We start from the raw sequence: 17,896 nt of genomic DNA, 5'->3' as shown, positions 1-17,896 counted from the left end.
GGGAAATTACGTGTGCGGTCATTTGCCACTTCACAGGGCTGCACAATGTGCTACACAATGGCCTGCCCAGTAAACAAGATATAAAACACTAATGCGGCTCTAGCTCGTATCATCTACACCTTCCATCGCTAAACAGGAGACATGCAAGCAGTTTCAACGTGACTCTTCCTGCTTGCTTCAATGTATTTTCAATGTATTTACGATGAAAGGTTAACTGAATTTCTCAGGCACAAAATGACTTACACTTAGAAATATAGCTTGCAACAAACTGCGACGTAATATGTAATCACTGCTTCCTCTCCAACCAAGCATTGTCTTGATCCATTCCTGTTAAACTCTTTTTCTTTCGTATAGTGTCTTTATTTTCTGTACTTCAGTTAGTTGCTTTCATTTCTGAGAACTACCTGGTTTATCTCGTTGTGCAAAAAATGTGTTTACTCATTCAGTTATTGTGTATGTAAATAATTTGTATTCTTTACTGTAACAGCTTCTCCTCTTTTCATTCCCTCCTCCCGAAAGAGTTGGCAGGCGTTGTGCCCCTCTCGGTGGCAGTTGTCAGCTTGCTCCCTCCCTGATTCCTTTGTGTGCTTCTATGTTTCCATAACTAATAATAGTAATTATACAGTATTGCCAGTAATTATTTGCATTAGGCTGGTGATTAGTCATTTATGCTATCGGTCCAAAGAAGAACTAATCATGTGATACAGCTTGCTTCGATTCATTGGTTGAAATAAAGTGTCACTGTCCAGCCTTGCGATACCTTAAAGACGATATTACCGGTTATTAATAACGAATTGCCAGTTATACTACCTAAGGAAAAATTTTTTCCCTGCAGAAAATTTTCGTTTATTGGCTCGACGACAGATATATTTTAACGCAGGTATAGCTAAAGATCTGATATGGAGTGTCGGTAAGCACGCAGAAACAATATCCAGGACTGATGAATCAGAAGAAACTAACTTTTCGGTGGGCGAACTTGTACCCTAAGACGCTTAAGTCACAAGAGTTGTGGCGAGAACGATAGGCGGTCGTCGAATCGAAGCACACCGCTGTAATCTATCTCTTATATAAACACGAGCGATCGTACAGTCCATAGCAGTCACAAGGCTTGGCGCTGGTTCAAGAATATACAGGAGTGTTAGCTGCATCCCTGCGAACTGATAGTGACAGACCCAACCCACAAATTTTAAGCTTTCTCTGTAGGTATCGACAGCGCTCACAAAGGCTCAAGCAAAGCAGTCGCAGCTCTCGCGAAATGAATGACATGATAGCATCAATATAGCTAATTGAAAGCTATCACCCTCCAAGCAACGCGGCAATATTAATGTCCCTGTGCGTTATGTTCGCTGTTCTAAGGGTTGTTAAAAAATAGCTTGCCAATCATATCATTAAAACAAGGAGGAGAACGTATGCGAACGTATGCACGCGAGTCCTTTATTCGTTTTCGATGTAGCTTACAAACTTCATATCGAAGTTTTGTATGACATTTAAGCTATGAAGACTGCCGCAACAGAGAATCATAAAGCAGTAAACCTTATAAGGGGTGCAGAGTGTTTTCGCAAGTGAAAACACATCAATGCATTTATTATGTACGCTCTTGATATAAATCTTGTTGCACCTCCTCTTTCTGGCTCTTATTGGGCGGCGAGTTATGCCACCTGCGGGGCAGCGATCCTATCACACGCGGCTGCAGAGACTCCGGGTGAATAAAAGCGGTCCACGATCGGCGGTCGCCCAACGTACGTCTTCGCATCTTCATTTGAAATGTCATTGAACATCTGGACCACCTAATGATCTTATGGATTATACCATTTCGCTAAAGTGATAATAATTTATTCAACAGATACACGTTCGATCTAGCTGTCATTTCATATCTTATGTCCTCGCTTTCTCGTTTTGCTTTACAGAGTGGCTTATTCAATGTTGATATGCATTGTATGGCTAGTACTGAACTTCTGATGACGCTTGGAACTTGTAGTTACACTTAAAAAAAACGCTATAGAATAACAAACTATCACAAACCATGCTTCAGTTTAAAAAGTATCTATATTATGCGACGCAATTCATCAGCTTTCGGATATGTTAGTATTTCGTACTGTGGCCCATACTATTTGAACCCGGCATCAATTTGACTAAATTAATTATGTCGGTCTGCTGTATATGATGAATCAGATATACAAATACAGCGATTCTGATTTGCTGACTGCGTAAGATTCTTCTTTTTGTGTGATGACGCGTAGTAGCCTGACAATAGCTGGCAATAGGAACTAAGTACCTGGAGGTTATAGTTGTTATTGGAATACTAGCAATATTTAAGAATTCTGCACTAGACGCACACATGATCGGTTTATTTCATTACGCTGCTTCTTTCATGCTAAAGAGATCATGACATACACTAATGGCAGTCACAACTATAATCGCTCGCGACAAATGCGCTGAAGACGAAGAAATTTTGGCACTCGACTATCTATATCTGGCTGGCACGCGATAATTACCATACAAAGGGAACGGTATTTGCATACTGTTCACGCATATGTATCGCCCAACCTCCGTGAAGACTGCGCCCGGTGATAGCTCGGAGCTGGAAAGTAACGATACTTTTTTTCTGAGCGATTGGCACAACGCATAATTTATCAAATATGTTAGATAATGGAATGGAGGTTCGTTTTTAGAGATACCGTAAGAACGAACTAGAGTTGAGTGATGTGCAAAAATTGGCTCAGACAAAGAGTTTCAATAAGCAACAATGCTCTTCCATCAAAAATACAAATCAGGAAGTCCTATTTTCAAGCGTTTGGAAAACACAGTCAAATAGGACAAGAACGTTGTACTTGCGTTCAATATATATATAAGAATATATATAATACATAATATATAGTATATACCATAAAATATGAGCAACTGGAAGAGAAAGACAACTCCATATTTATGCCTTAAATAATATAAACCCCGGTTCTTTTAACACAAAAGTAAAAATAAATACACCGCATTCTTTTTTTTTTTTTCGAAAAAGGTCCATGCAAACAACGAAAAAGACAAAAAGCGGTATAATAAACAGGTACTTTAGGAAGCAAGCAGGATGCAATATTTCAGTGTTGTGATTAATTAAGGCTAACGCAGCACTATCTAGCATTTCCCAGCTTTCGGAAAATGCAACGAAACATCGAGAAATGTTACTAAAACTTATTTTGTGAAATTAAATTTTAACCGAGAAGCGTGAATATGCCAGGGGCATATGCGCGTACTAATACGTATACGTATTCTTTCTTTCGAAGGTCGATCTTTCACTGAATTTCACTTCCCGAAAATCCGTGCTTCTAACACCCGGTGTGTAAACTGTAAAACGTTAAAACTGTACTGAAGCTCTGTATTACTGTGGTTCTGGATTTCATTTTCTCGTACTGCTGGTCAAGCATTTAGTCTTGTTACAACTGCATTGTTTATATTCTATGTATTCTCATCTGGTAATACGTTCCCCTCTTCTGCTTGGACATGTGCTGACCGGCAGTATTTTATAGACATTAAAATTAAAAAAGAGTGTTACTCTAAAATATTTTTAGTACAAATAACAGTGATTTTTTATAGGAATGACACGAATTAAGCGCATAACAGGTACCATTTAGGCTTCATTAAATGTTCGAAAATACATTCGCCGTCACTAATGTTTAGATTGGTGGCGATATGGATCAAAATAATATACCTATATCAGCCTGAAAGCGTTAGTACATAATTAAACAACTTAGTGAGTTCTGTGAATAGAAAATGCGACACTTAATCACCTTACAGTGGTATGACGTGGCTATAATACAGTTTATCGCCCCGTTTTGACCCCGTAACACATGTCACACAAACAGAACGCGAAGCGAACGCATATGAGTCCCTGTGGCATCGTCCCAACACTTTTTATCCTTAAAGCAATTTAACACAAATACCAGATGTAATCAATGGTTACACCATATTACCATAAACAGTAAACACTGCATATTGTAGACAGACAGGAAACCCTGCAGGTAAATGTCGACCACAATAAATATGATAATAAAGCTAGACGATTTTATGAAAGCATAAGTCAACTTAAAAAAAAGAAAACAAGAGCATTTACGTCTGAATACAAAAAATATAGCCACCAAAGAAAGCCCTGAATGTGGCATCTCTGAATGAATAAAGAAAAACTATGCGGTAGTTTCAGATACAAAAAAAAAAGAGAAAAGGCTTAATTTGATGCTTATTGCGTTGAGAAGCATTGATGCAATTAGGTGTGCCAGACGACGGTTGAAATTGAACACGTGGGTATATTTTTAATTAATGATGACGTTCAAGCTGGGCGGTAAAAGGCGGTTGCCTATAAGGTTTGTAAGCTGTGTGTGCTGAAAACTGTCAGCTGGTTTGAAGTTCCGCCACTGAAGTTACAAAGGGCGGTATCTGCTCGCCTCTTTAGTTTTGCATGCGTTTAATTGTAGCTGTACGAATACGATATGCAAGTTTGAGATACACTGAACACTCCCTGCACTGCTGGCACTTATTACAGACATGCGAGACAATTAAAGAGACAAAAATCATTATACGTTCAACGTGCTATGCTGAGCAAGCGACACTGCAGCGGGCCAGCATTTTGTACCCAAAGGCTCGGCGCGGAGTCAGAAATTGCACTCCACACAGCATTTAACGACGTATCCGGATACTAAATAAAGCTATAGGTTTTTCTTCAAATACGTCAATGGCCATTTAACGTTTGACTCGTTGTTGTTGTCGTCTGTCACGGGTTCGTTTTTGTTACGACGAGGAAGAGAAAATAATGAGGACGGGGCGCTAATGATGGTCATCAGCCCACGGCGTCAGCACTTCCTCGACACTGTACGCAACCCCAACGGAGACAGGGTCGCATGCAGCATGCGGATGGGTATGAGCAAAACACCATTTGTGCTTCGCGTGTAATGTCCGCTTGACAGCAAAGGAAAACGCACGCACGCACGCACGCACGCACACACACACTGCAGCAACAACACGAGCGACAACCAAGTGTTTATTAAGCCGCAGGCTCCGCGCGTACCATTTCGTACCATTTCTACATGCATGCCCCGTTCGAACAAGGCCGTCCTCGTTAATGTCGCAAGAATAAAGGCTCGGACACATACCTTCGTCTTCGCCGACGGTGACCACCCGTGAGCTGAACTTGGGCCGGATTCTTTCTTTGCTGGGACTACTTTCCTGGTTCGCAGAAAAAGAAGAAACAAATAACACAAAGCAGAAGATCAAGCGACCCGCTGAGCTCAGATTGCAGCCCGAAAGCAGAAGCTTTCGGCGCCACTGACAAGAACAGACAGGAAACATTAACACACACACACACACACATAGGAAAGCAAACACGACAGCCGGGGACCAGTTCTGAGATTGTGAGCATCTTGTTTTTTTTTTCTTTCTCCTACGACTGTCTGTACAGGTGAAGCGCCAGCGGTAATTACAAGGGCAACGAAAGAAGCGTGGACGGGGCAGTGCACAGCTTGAACGCTGGCGGGGCGAAAGTCAAACGAATGCCCGAACGAGTCGACCGGGTGGACCGTGGCCGCGGCGGGTGATCTATGGACTGCCGCGAAGAGGCATCGACAGTCCCTGGAAAGCGGCGCTGACAACTGTGGTCGGGCCCACCACGTATAAGCGGTGCGTGGAAGGGAAGAGGCGCGAGGTTTTTGCCATTCACGAATGTTGAAGGAAATGCTCTGCTAGGTCCCGATCTGAAACCTAAAATTTCAGACAGCATGACGAGCGGAGCATCATCCACGTGAATTAAATGTCCGTGCTTCTCCGCAAATCACGGTGCGTTGCTGCGATAGATAATTGGCCGTTTCTTTGTGGCACTCTGATGCTGAACGCAAATTTCCGATTTTGGTTCTACAGTGACCGCGCCAGCTATAGAGTGTCCCTCGTAACTTGAGCCAAGAATTTAAAAATGAAAGGCGCGTCGGAAGCGAATTGAACCGAACGTATAAAATTCGCAATAGCATATAGTAACTCTGGCAACTTTTTGGTTTCCTCATCACTAATTAAGTGTAATTACGAATTTTTTAATTATTGACTGAGGAGCACAAGTATGTTATCCAGATTTGTAGAGTACCATCAGAAACCAGCGATCGAATTCTTACATGTACAATACATCTCACTTGAATGAGTGAAGGCAAGGTGCAAAAGACCAGGACTGAAGAAGGACACAAACGACAGGACCGGCGTTTGTGTCCTTCTTAAGTCCTGGTCTTTTGCGCTTTGCCTTTACTCATTCAAGCATGAACCAACTAGCCCAAGGAAGAGTTTTACGTGAGCATGCATCTCACGTAGTCCTTTTTTTCCGGATTGCAAGGAAATCCCGCAAAATATGAAAAAAGCCACCTGATGGACCGCTTGCGCAGTGGTATCGTGCTGCTCTCAAGCATCCGTTCTCAAGTGTGCTCCCAAACGTTGCGCGTACAAACGAACGCAGCATTCAGCAGGGTGCGCTGGCGCTTAAAAGGCGACAGGGCAACAGTTATCGCAGCGCAAGCGATAACGGTTGCTGGCGTAAATCGCACAGCCAACGCCTGGCTCGCTGCCCTGTCGCCTTCTAAGCGACGGTACACCATGCTGAATGCTACGTTCGTTTGTACGCGCAACGCTTGGGATCACTCCAATCACGGCGTGCAAGCGAGCACGTCACGTGGTACTTTTTGTTGTATTTCGCGGGCATCTGCAGGAAGCGGAAAACAACTAATACTTAGAGATAGAAAGTTAGAAACTGTTTAATCGGACGTTTCGCAGACCGCTCTACAACTTTCTAATTGAATTTTTCTGCCTAAGTTCGTTGCTTCGGAAGTTGGTTAATTAATCTTGACTAATTATTAAATTAAGCAGAATAAGAACACAGCGTGACTTGCTCCATCCAGTAGTCTGCAACACGTATTTAGTCGTGCAGTCTTGGAGTGCATCGGCATAATTTTAAATTCTGCCTGAAGTTAGCTGAGACAGCTAGTATATTCTGACAGGCGTAAAGTGTGTAGTGCTCGTGAGGATTTATATTCATGGACATTTATGATAACTGAGGACAGATGGTCCGATATGCTTAGTCCTATGTCCGAATTAATCCGATCTCCCTAGGCGGCATTGAGACTAACAGCCTATGCGCATTGCCTTGAGAGCTTAAACTCACCAATCAATGACCGTGCCGAGCTCTGCGTGCGATTTGGACAAGCCCTCCGCGGTGCCGCTATTACTGATGCACCACCGTACATATATATCAGGTTCTGCAGACATTGAAAAATACGCATTCTTTGTATAAAATTTATCAATGCCCACTTGCGACCCCCGCAAAAACGATCGGTCACCTTGATGGCGGACTTGTTGGCGAGAGTGATGAATCGCTTTTTTTTTTAAAATTCCTTTCAACTCGCGAAAAGATACGACGTTTGCACGCTATGGTCGGATCGCTTCGGCGTCTTCTTTTATTCTAACTATCGCTCTTATCGAAAGGTCTATGCCCTTGATGGATTCAAGCAGGTTGTACGCCTTTAATAAGGCACACGCTACTGGCAGGACACATTTCGAGCTGCGCGTTTTAAGTAGAGCTACTATCTCTTCATAGCCATTTTTTCTGTCTTACATTTAAGAGACTGGTAATACAAGTCCTTGGAAATACGCATTATATTGCTTTTCCATGTTGGCCACAGCAAATGACTGAGATGTATGAAAGCGTGTGCGTGACGAGTTCTTTGGCTGACGTTATTTACTGCCTCTGTTGAGAGTAAAGAACGCTATGGTTGCTCGGTCCCACCCTCGACGAGCCAGCACAGACCTTCGGCTATGATGCGAATAACTAAAACGTCCAACGATGCACCGTCAGCGCAAGCAAATGTTGGTCCCTGTGCTTGGAACACAAAAACACGGAAACTTCTATTGATGAGTCACCACCATCATCATCGTCGTCACCGAAAAAGAAAACTAATTAAAAGAAAAGAAACGAGAAATAACAGACAGATACAATGAATAGAAGCTCGCAGATATACAGACGGCGGGCACGTCCCAGGGCTTGTCATAGCATCCGTTTCGCTCCATTAATTGCTGCGCACAGGTCACCTGACGTGCCCACGCCACGGTCCCGCGACGCTAACGGCACTTTAATAGCCTTTAGAGGGCGTAGATTAAATGGCCTTGCCAGGACGTGAACTGACGCTGCACGACGCCGCACATGACCCGACGCTCATGTAAGTATACGTACAAGCTCTCCGCCGCGAGGGGAGGACCTTTTGCTTGGTTTTGTATGGATTATGCAGTGCGAAGCTCGTGTACACAAAGGCTTACACGTGCAGCGTCGCTTGGTGCTGCATACTGATAAGGGACGTGCTTGTAGCACAACGAGTGAGCGTGTTCTTTTTCACCTCCGCATTGTAGGTGTACAGGAGGCAGGGTGTTGACGTTGCCGAGTCTCCAAAGGGCTACACGTTCGGTCGCACCCATCTACATCTGAAGAATGCCGATTCCTCGGGCTGCTTCAGGAAAAGTGAAAAATTACGAACATCCTCATAAGTGTAGAATTAGCTCATCAAGGAGAGTGCTGCGGATTCTCTCCACTAAGCGCATATTTGCCCAGAGAGAGAGAGAGAGAGAGAGAGAGAGATGAAACACATAAAGGCGAAACCAGAGTAACGGTCCCGTTGGCTACTCTGCATTGGGGGATAGTGCAAGGGCCGAAAATATGAGGTGAAAAGAAGATTGAAGAATATCTGTCCGCCTGAACACACTAAATGCATCTGAGAGCGACTTATGGCTTTCGATCAGTCCTGATGCTTTTTAAAAACCCGTTATATTTCCTTTAGATTATTTGGGGCTGACGGCGGCTGAAATCTGGATCCAATAATTCTGTTTTCTATTGATGGTTGTCAAGCTTGTCGAGCGAGCTGAACCTGCGCGTACAATAGGTGTACGATGAGCACAACAGAAAACCGATGACACGGTTGCGAGAAACAAGGTCGCGAAGATTGTGGGCCCGCTAATCGATCCCGGACGAAATGATCATGGGCATATATAATTCTCAAGAGTTCCTAACATGTGCCGCCCTTCCTTTCCTTCTTATTTGCCTTTTCTCTGTTTTGAGCGAGGAGGTGGACGCTGGCGCCTCGTTCTATATACTGGTTTCAGACTAGTAGTCCATATGCTAGAGCGCTCAGCCAGAACAGGCACGGGCCAATTGTGTTTAATAAGCACGCAACATATAAGGCTCTATCAAAATAGGACTACAACATAGCAGGCTATATCACAATCAGAATCGTACTGTTAATAATATTAAGAGGACATCAAACAAAAACAAAGCAGTAAAAAAAAAAAAAAGAATGCTGAAAAGGGCACGTAATCGGAACAGACCCCGTACTACAGAGAGTTTCTTTGTTTTCTTTGCTTCCAATACTTTCTTTAAAGCCTAGAAAATTTACTCGAATCATGTCATTACAAATGAATTGTATGCCAATGACCATTCATTTGCAGGACAACACGGCGAGGATCAGCCTCATCCCTACTGTAAGCCCATAATGGAAGGAAGGGAGCAGGAATAGACGGAAAGGCACGAAGGTTAACAAGCTCATAGTGCATTGATGAAGCAAGAATTAGCTTGCTCGACACCCATTTTTCATGGTGTATCACGAATTTTCGGAGGAGAGACTGCAACGCTGATGGGCAGGAGGGCTTAGCTTAGAGCGTGTCTTGGCGTCCTCCAAGCAACAGGACCCCATCCTGTTGTTATCGCTGAGGCTCGTCATCCGCCTTTTCCAGTCATGCGAACTGGTGATAGCTTTAGACACGTGTAAGGCACCGTAACACCGCATGAAAGGCATCGACTAAAGAAGTCTCTTCAGGAAAGAAACAAAAGTGAAATTCATAAGGTTATTCAGAACCATAAAACGTTATTATCGAGTTTTGAAACATGCAGAATGGATCTCGGTTATCACCCTTATATGCTGACAATGCCCAAGATATAATTATCAGTCGACGGTCTCATACGCAAGAGAGATATGTTCTTGATAGCTGCGCAACAATTTGCACTATTCCAAATTTACTCCTTCTATCCACAGTATATTCAAGAGTACACGAACGGATCGAGTCAGAATAATTCATCTGCATCTGCATTCGTCATACCAGATCTGAAGCTGGAACAAAAGTTCAGTGTCACTGAAGATCGCACAGAACTGGGTTAATTTTAGCGATTCCCAAGTCGCCCTTCCCTGAAAAAACAGCACAGACCGAAATGCATTGAATACAGATTTGGCATGTAACACCATCGAGGCACACACAAAGCCACTGCAAGAACTCACGTTATTGCTTATCAGTAGATTTCAGAACACTGCAATGGACGCCGATACAAAACAGGCGCTCGAAAATGAAAATACAGTAAGTCTCCCTCTTACCTATAGTGAAATCAGCCTGTTGCTGAGACAGATTTCCTGTCCACTTAGCACAAACACCTAGTCTGATCAACAATCAAAGTGCTCAGAGTTATTGTTTTCTAGATCCTAACATTAAATAGTCCATTTTCCCAAAGTTCAGTGATAATAGAAACTTTGTAGCTTTATTGCACCGTCTGTGGATTGGGACAGGATTCACGTGTCACTTTCTACACAAGATTCAACGAACTTCTTGCCTGCATTGTCATTGTGGCCCCGCTGACAAGGACGTACAACACCTTATTCTCGGGTGGCCGCGACATGATACCACAAGGAGAGGACTATACAGACTGATTTAATATTGTTAGACCGCAGACTTTTCACACTGAAAAAAAACGAAAAAAGAAAAAAAAAACATACTTAGAGCATGACCCCCACCACAGCTTTAAAAAAAGCAAATACATTACCTCCTTACTAAATATATCATGGTTGACCCCACTATTACATTTTCCTTGAATGCCAGAGATTGTATATGTTGCATGTTGTTAAGAACGACCTGCTGAGGTGCAAGTTTTGCCAGCCAGTTGCGACAGCGGCGTCAAACTTTTCCTGGAAGGCCGTCGCAAACCTCTAGCCACGGCGTCACTAAGTCGACTGTGTCCGGAGGGTAATACGCGCGTCCTCAACTCTCCGTCCCAGGAGCCAAGATGAGCTCGACGAAGCAGGCTTTGTGCCGTAACACGACACCGCCTACCCGCTCTGCCGCGAGCGGGGGAGTCCCCGAGGGAACGTAGTTCGAGGCCCCTTCCCACGTGCCGTTCAAGACGCAAGACAATGGGCAACCGGTGGCCGCGCACCGGGGGTCAGCTCGGGGAATAAAAGACACCTTTCCTGACGTAAGCCCCGAGTTCTACGAAGCCCGTCTGACGTCGGTTGAGGACCATGAACCTGTGCGGAAGTGTGTGTGTGTAATCCCTCGCGCAGAGAGGCGACTCGTTTACGATGACTGGTTGAACGTTTCCCTCACCTGCGGATCGTGGGAGGACCGAGTGTTTATAAACCGCTGTTGTGCGGCTGCTCAGTGCACTTTCTCTCGCAGTCATGCTAGACTGATGAGCTGCAACGTCCTTATGTAGATACTGTAAATAAACCCATATTCCTTGTTCTCGATGAGAAGCAGTCCTTCCCTTCAACAACGTCCTCAGCGTGGATAAGTTGGACGACGGCATGGGCCAGCTACCTTCTAATTCATACCCGACTCCAATTTTGACAACTGGTTACGAACGGTGGGATTGAGCCCCCAATCCTCACAATGTGTGTAGTGTGTATGTTTTATAAGTCTTCCTGCGTAGATATAAACTGACCTTGTGAGCCTGTTTCCAGAATCATTTGTGCACTTTCTTTGCAAATGTTACTCCTATTTTTTTTGTCACCAGTGCACATCAGTTTTATTTAATTTATTTTATTTATAATATACTGCGGACAGGAAGTCCAAGCAGGATGCACGCAGAATACAAAAGATTATATACATAAAAGAACAAGGTGAAACAAGCGTGTAACACGTTTTCACACAAATTATTTGGTCATAAGGTAGACGATTAAGAAAAAGTTAAACTTGATTACAATACAACTATAATTAATACACGAAATAACAACATTATTTACGAAAGTTCCCCCTTCTGTTTTGGTTGCCCTGCGAAAAGGGGGACCCGGCGCCAATAATGGCGTCAACCTCTCCTTTCATTTCATATTAATAAAATATACAATCAATCGACTACCTAACTTAATTAGATCAATTACCGTTCTAATTACAATCCTTACGGCAAATCTTTGTATTGAAAAAGTTGAATAAAAGCGCCCTAAATGTCTTGCTCTGTGTTTGTACACTTCAATACGGCCATTTAGACCGAAAGAACTCGTGTCACGATGTTGCTTTAATTTGCCTGATTACGTACGCGGCACTGATTAGGTACGTAGTGCAACCCGCTTGTGAGGTTCGGCACACCGCTGTACCGCGCGAGAAAGCAGTCTGTGCCGCCGAAGTGGCCAAGCGGGTAATCGGAAGTGACGCAAATCACTAGTGTAATGGACTCGTGGGAAGAGGAAAGTTTCACGGCAGCTTGATTACGTCACTCTTACGTCACAAAGGGATCAGACGGATAGCCGCGCTTCGCGGTGCCGCGTGCGTGATAAGGTAAATTTAAAGAATAATTTCACGTGAGTTATTTCGGTTTATATGGTCATTCTGAAATGTAGAAGCCCATAACTAGGCTTCTATGTCGATTCCCCTTCAACATTACTACATAAACATGTGTCGTAAAGCTTGTAACTAAAAAGTTAATTCCCGTAATTGGTTTAATTGGTGAATATAACTGATTTCTTATTTCTGGGAAGATAATTATTTTGTAGTGACACGACACAGGTAAATTTTACAGGCTATTTATTTTTCTGTTTAAGAGTTCGAAGTAAAGAAACAAAAAAAAAAAAAACACTGTATGCGTGGTTTTTCAGTGGCCAGCCAAATATAGTAGACTATCTACGTCGCAGTGTGTGGTGCTCACAACGCAGAGAAGTAACAATGATTCATAGGTAAATAGTACACAAAATTACCGAACGATTCCTGAGGAAAATTCAGAAGACATAACTAAAGTCATCAAAGGTAACAATCATTGAAGTTATCATCCGTTCTGAGTATGATTTCCAGTTCATATGTTTCACTGAAAAAGAAAAACATGTTTTTGTCGTTCTAGTAGGAGTGATAATTACTGTGTAGAAAGAGAAATGCTCCAAATTTTTCATTGTTGATAGTCTGCTGTGATTTATTTATTGGTAATTACCACTCTCACAATAAAACCACGTCGTAATGCCACTCTATTTGTCGCTTTCGCAACGTCTTCTGGGCGTACAGTCAAGCCCATATAGTCAATAGGGGCATTAATATCCGCTGATTATCCAACATACATCTGGTTAACAAAGTGATTGATTGATTTACTGATTGATACACATCACTCTCGGCCTGCTACTACTTCCGGTCGATTACTTAGTCAGACTAATTGAACAATTAATCTTAACAGGAGGCGCACATTTCTCATTATCATAGACAAAATAAAGCGAGTCAATTTGCTCCAGCTCAAGTGCTGGCACACGCAACGTGTACATACGTTCAAAAGAGCACACCTCCAGGTTACCTAGCGTAAGACGCTCATGAAAAAGAAAGGTGCCACTAAGACACTTTCCCCGTTATTGCCGCCGCTGAGCAGCTTTAAACCTTACTCTGGGCAGCGTGAGAATAACCACACGCCGCTTTATACAAACGTGACGCGGAAACAATGAAGGCAGTGCACTGTAATGAGCGTCGGTATGCTTTGTTGCAATGCAGCCGGACCATTACACCAAAGATAAGGATCATTATCCTGCTCCGGTGCCCATACATACGCAGCCCGCCTAAGCGCCTCATTACGATATTACGCCGGCTTTCGATGGGCGCAATCCATCATGGGCAAACGCTTCGTCACGCGGCTTGAGTGTAGAGCAACTTTTCCCGCGTGCTTCCCGCGAAGCGTGAATCCTCTGCGCTCTAAGGTGACTCGAAGATTGAAATTACGAGCAACCATTGTTAGCTCACCGCCGGAGCCGCTTCCTCGCAAAGAAAAAAAGGTGCGTGACATGGTATAGTGCGTGTAACATAAAACACATGTTCACCTTTAGATTACATTAAATGCACCCCCTCCCCCATTTTTACCCAGGGAAAAGAAGGCAGTGAAGCACTGCTGAGGTAGCCCACTTTGGTACACCGCAGCAATCTTGAGTTGTTTTTCTTGTTGTTCTTTAATAGTACACACGAACGCGCCCGCAACATTCGTGCGTCTCCGCATGGCCGATTAAAGCCTGAGCGCGCCCGCATAATTTTCGCACAACCCTTCCAGAATAATTAGCCAACAGCCGCGCACGTTTCTTCATTCATTCATTCTTTATTTTTTTGTTGTGGTGTAAATACAAGCAGGGGCGCGACAGCGTGTCGTCATCGCAATATGCGAGAGTATGCAAATTAGCAACTACGGGCTGTAAGGGGCATTTATTACCAACATGTACAAAGCTCGCATAACTTTAACCGACAAGTTGTATATCACTCCCCATTTTTTTTTCCTCATCAGAAAATGTTTATTCCTCCTCCTCCCCTAAAAAATAAAATAATAAATTCTTGCTCCTTCGTGAACTCTCGTGCACAGTCAAAAGCCAGCATTTCTTTTCTTTCTCTTTTCCCTTTGCTCGTTCGGAAAGTAACAACGCCCTGAAGCCCCGAAATGTGCAAAGTTTTGTGTAATCGGCCTCACACGAATATTGAACCCAGCCTTGGGCAGGTTTCAATATGTAGAAACGGAAAAGTAAAAAGAGAAACGCTACTACTTATTCACAACGTGAAAAATGAGCACTGCTATGAAGCCCATTCGAGGCATATATTATGAAAATTTGATAAAGAGTGCCAGCGTGCTTCCGTAACGCAGCATTTCGCAATATGCGCGATGACACGTGTTCTCACGCACTGGGTGGGGCGTTATTTCGCAACGTATACGCATGATGAGTATCCGCATCAACACAAACGCTATACACTGACGAATAGAAAGGCGCTAATCGGTCTTTCCTCCGTATAGCGATTCCTTACAGCGCATCATCTTCATGGCGAGCGCGCCATCGGAACAACAGACTAACAACCCACAACAGCCTCAGGGTCACCGTATCACCATACTGCTGCGCTGTTAGCTCGAGCACAATACACGGATCCATTAGCGCACTGCTAAGGAGGTAACCATGTTTTGTTCGCCGCGGGATATCCCAGACGCCTAAGGGAAGTGGGAGGGATGGGGGGGGGGGAGAGACGTTGCAGCAACGCGTGCAACCATGTCGCCCAAAAACACGCTCCTCGTGGAGACACGGTTGCGGTCCTACGCCCACGCGAAGCTCCGTGGCAGGAAATAAGCGAAAGAGAAAATGAATCGGAGCAGCTACACGGGGAACCCCGAGGAATCGCTGAAAGGCGGCTCTCGTTCAGGTAAAGGAGAAGACGAGATGACGGCGTGCCGCAATCAGCCTTCGGGCACGGATGCGCGCAGCCGCATTTCTTCGATGCTGCGCGATCCAAAAAAGGCAAACGAATGAAGAAAAACATTGGCGCGCCTAACAAAGGGGAAGCAGCTACGCGGCGACGAGTGAGCGAACGCAGCCGAGTGCGCCCGCTGATGCACCGCTATCTGGTTCCGGAGTACACGTGTATACTATATACAACGCCTGGCATCGGCTATGCTGCTGCTGCTGTTTATCTCTAGCCGTCGCTCGCGTCGCGCCCGCAGGGAACGAGGAATCCGTACGAGGAACCCAGGTACACAGACGCGTATCTCCATTGTTTTGTTTTCTTTTCGGCACATTTTTACACGTGGATCTATCGCGTTCTTACTCCCATTCTCTCTGTGTCCGCGAGAAGCGCCTCGTGTCACGTGTACACCGGTGCGAACGCCGCGCCGACCCACCCGTACGTGTACCCGCGGCAGGTATGTTTCCCTCGCTCTCAGCGTCTGACTCTCTCGGCAAGAATGAACGTCCCTTGTACATCGCGCCGCACACAGACTACAGCGAGTCCTTCGCGGCCAGCAAAGGAAGCAGTGCACACACACACACGCACCGGACGGGCCAGCGTCGATGATGATCCCGTGTCGCCGGGAAAACAGCCACCCTTAATGACGCGCGCGCGATGCTTGATGTGCCCGCGGCTGCTGGTATCTCTCCCACGATGCCGCTCTTTCTCGTGCGCGCGCTACGTGCAGGTGTTTGTGTCCCAGCAGCACAGCAGCGTACCTTGTCGAGGCCTCCGCTTTCGGGCGCGGGCCGAGTTCTTTCCCCCTCCTCCGTCGCCTCTTGGGTAAGAAGAAGACGACGACGCGCTGCGCAAAAAGCTCGCGCTTGCACGTATACAGGGAGCCGCGTGCCCATGGGCACGCAGCCTCGTGGAGCGATGAAGACCGAAAGAGGAAAAGAATAAAAATTTCGAAGGAGACACGTTCCTGAGTTTTTCCGCTCTTTTCCTGCCTCCATCTCCGGACCCCTTCGCGTGCCGCAGGCCCATATTCGCCATTCTACCGAAACGCATGGCAAAGGCGGCAGCCGCAGCCATATAGCATCGCGGCGACTCAGGTATAAACGTATACACACAACGCACCGCGAAGAGTGCGTACAGTGCTCGCATGTGGCCTGATGGCGGAATCAATCGAGTCTGCGAACGTCTCAGAAGATGGCCAAAGAAGCAAAATTCAATCTTCCCTCCCTGCTCAAGATTGTGTACCCTGCAGACTAGCCTTGTATTTTTTTTTTTTTTTGGTTCCCAATTTCCTGGTTTCATTCCTCTTTTTTTTTCACTGTCATCAAGAACGTAACTAACAACAGAACACATGTTCCAGTGCCATCAAATCTGTTCACCTAAGTGCGGGCAGAGGAGCAACAAGGGTGCGATTGGGCAGGAAATAATAAACATAACATAATCGCGCGGTGGTACACGGGGTCAGCACCAAATAACTAAAGCAAGGGACTTTACAAATAACAGCAGCTTAGTGCCATCTTTCCGACATCAGCACTTCGGAGGAGCGGCGGGATAGTGAAGTTCGCGCTTGGCGTTCACAACCGTACACAGGAAGCACGCTCAAGCAGCCGTATAAAAGACGCGTTTAGGCGGCTTTGTTTTTGCGCTACCCTCCTACAGGCATTAACGATTGCTTAACATACGAAGAAGCTCATTTTGGTGTCAGTCTGAGTGCTATCTGAAGTGGGACCACCGCGAAGAAAGAAAGAAAGAAAGAAAGAAAGAAAAAAAAATGTTAGTAGATTGCGTGGCTCGTGGCACAACTCTCTACACGACAGCGGCCGTTTTAAACGAATGATTCTGCACCGTTAGAATTAATTCTCCAGCGCGCAGGGAAGCATGAATAAAAGTAACGCCCCTAAGCCGGGAAGGGTACACGAGCCGCCCAATTTTCTCCTCCTGAATGCCGAATAAGGTGTCGCAACTTCGAAAAGCCCCGTACCCTCACGATTTCAGCAATAATCGCACCACCGACTCTACTCCTTGCTTGTTAAGCAACGCAGCCTTTCCACTTCCGTGTTAGAAAGGCGAATATGTCAATAATAAGGAGAGAGAGAGAGAGAGAGAGAGAGAGAGAGAGAGAGAGAGAGAGAGAGAGAGAGCGCTTCCTGCCAATGCTTCCGGGAAACCACCCTGAGAGTTTTGTTGCGCAGATATGACGTCACTCGAAATGTCGGTGTCTGTATATTCAGCTGCAGAATAGCTAAACATGCACATCTAGGGTTGGTACCATAAGTATAAGAGTTATATACCACATTTACTGTTGTCAGAGTAAAATATTCTTGCACGAGAAGCACCTGCGAAGGAAAGCTTTGAAAGTGTCCTTGAAAACAGTATATACAGATAGTTTTTTGTTTTGTTTTTTAGACGATAC

The 17,896-nt window shown here is 44.9% G+C and overlaps 1 protein-coding gene across 1 annotated transcript in view; it reads right to left on the bottom strand.

Moving 5' to 3' along the window:
• Positions 1-17,896, bottom strand: part of LOC126530796 (uncharacterized) — a 581,130-nt gene that overhangs the window by 370,156 nt on the left and 193,078 nt on the right. Inside the window, exon 4 of the mRNA XM_055070478.1 lies at positions 5,136-5,208. Within this exon, the coding sequence (XP_054926453.1) occupies positions 5,136-5,208 (73 nt within the window). The remainder of the gene's footprint in view (positions 1-5,135; positions 5,209-17,896) is intronic.

Source organism: Dermacentor andersoni, chromosome 5 (genome assembly GCF_023375885.2).
Source record: "Dermacentor andersoni chromosome 5, qqDerAnde1_hic_scaffold, whole genome shotgun sequence".
Taxonomy (NCBI): domain Eukaryota; kingdom Metazoa; phylum Arthropoda; class Arachnida; order Ixodida; family Ixodidae; genus Dermacentor; species Dermacentor andersoni.
The sequence above is the reverse complement of the archived record's forward strand: the minus strand, read 5'-3'. Positions and strand labels throughout refer to the sequence as shown.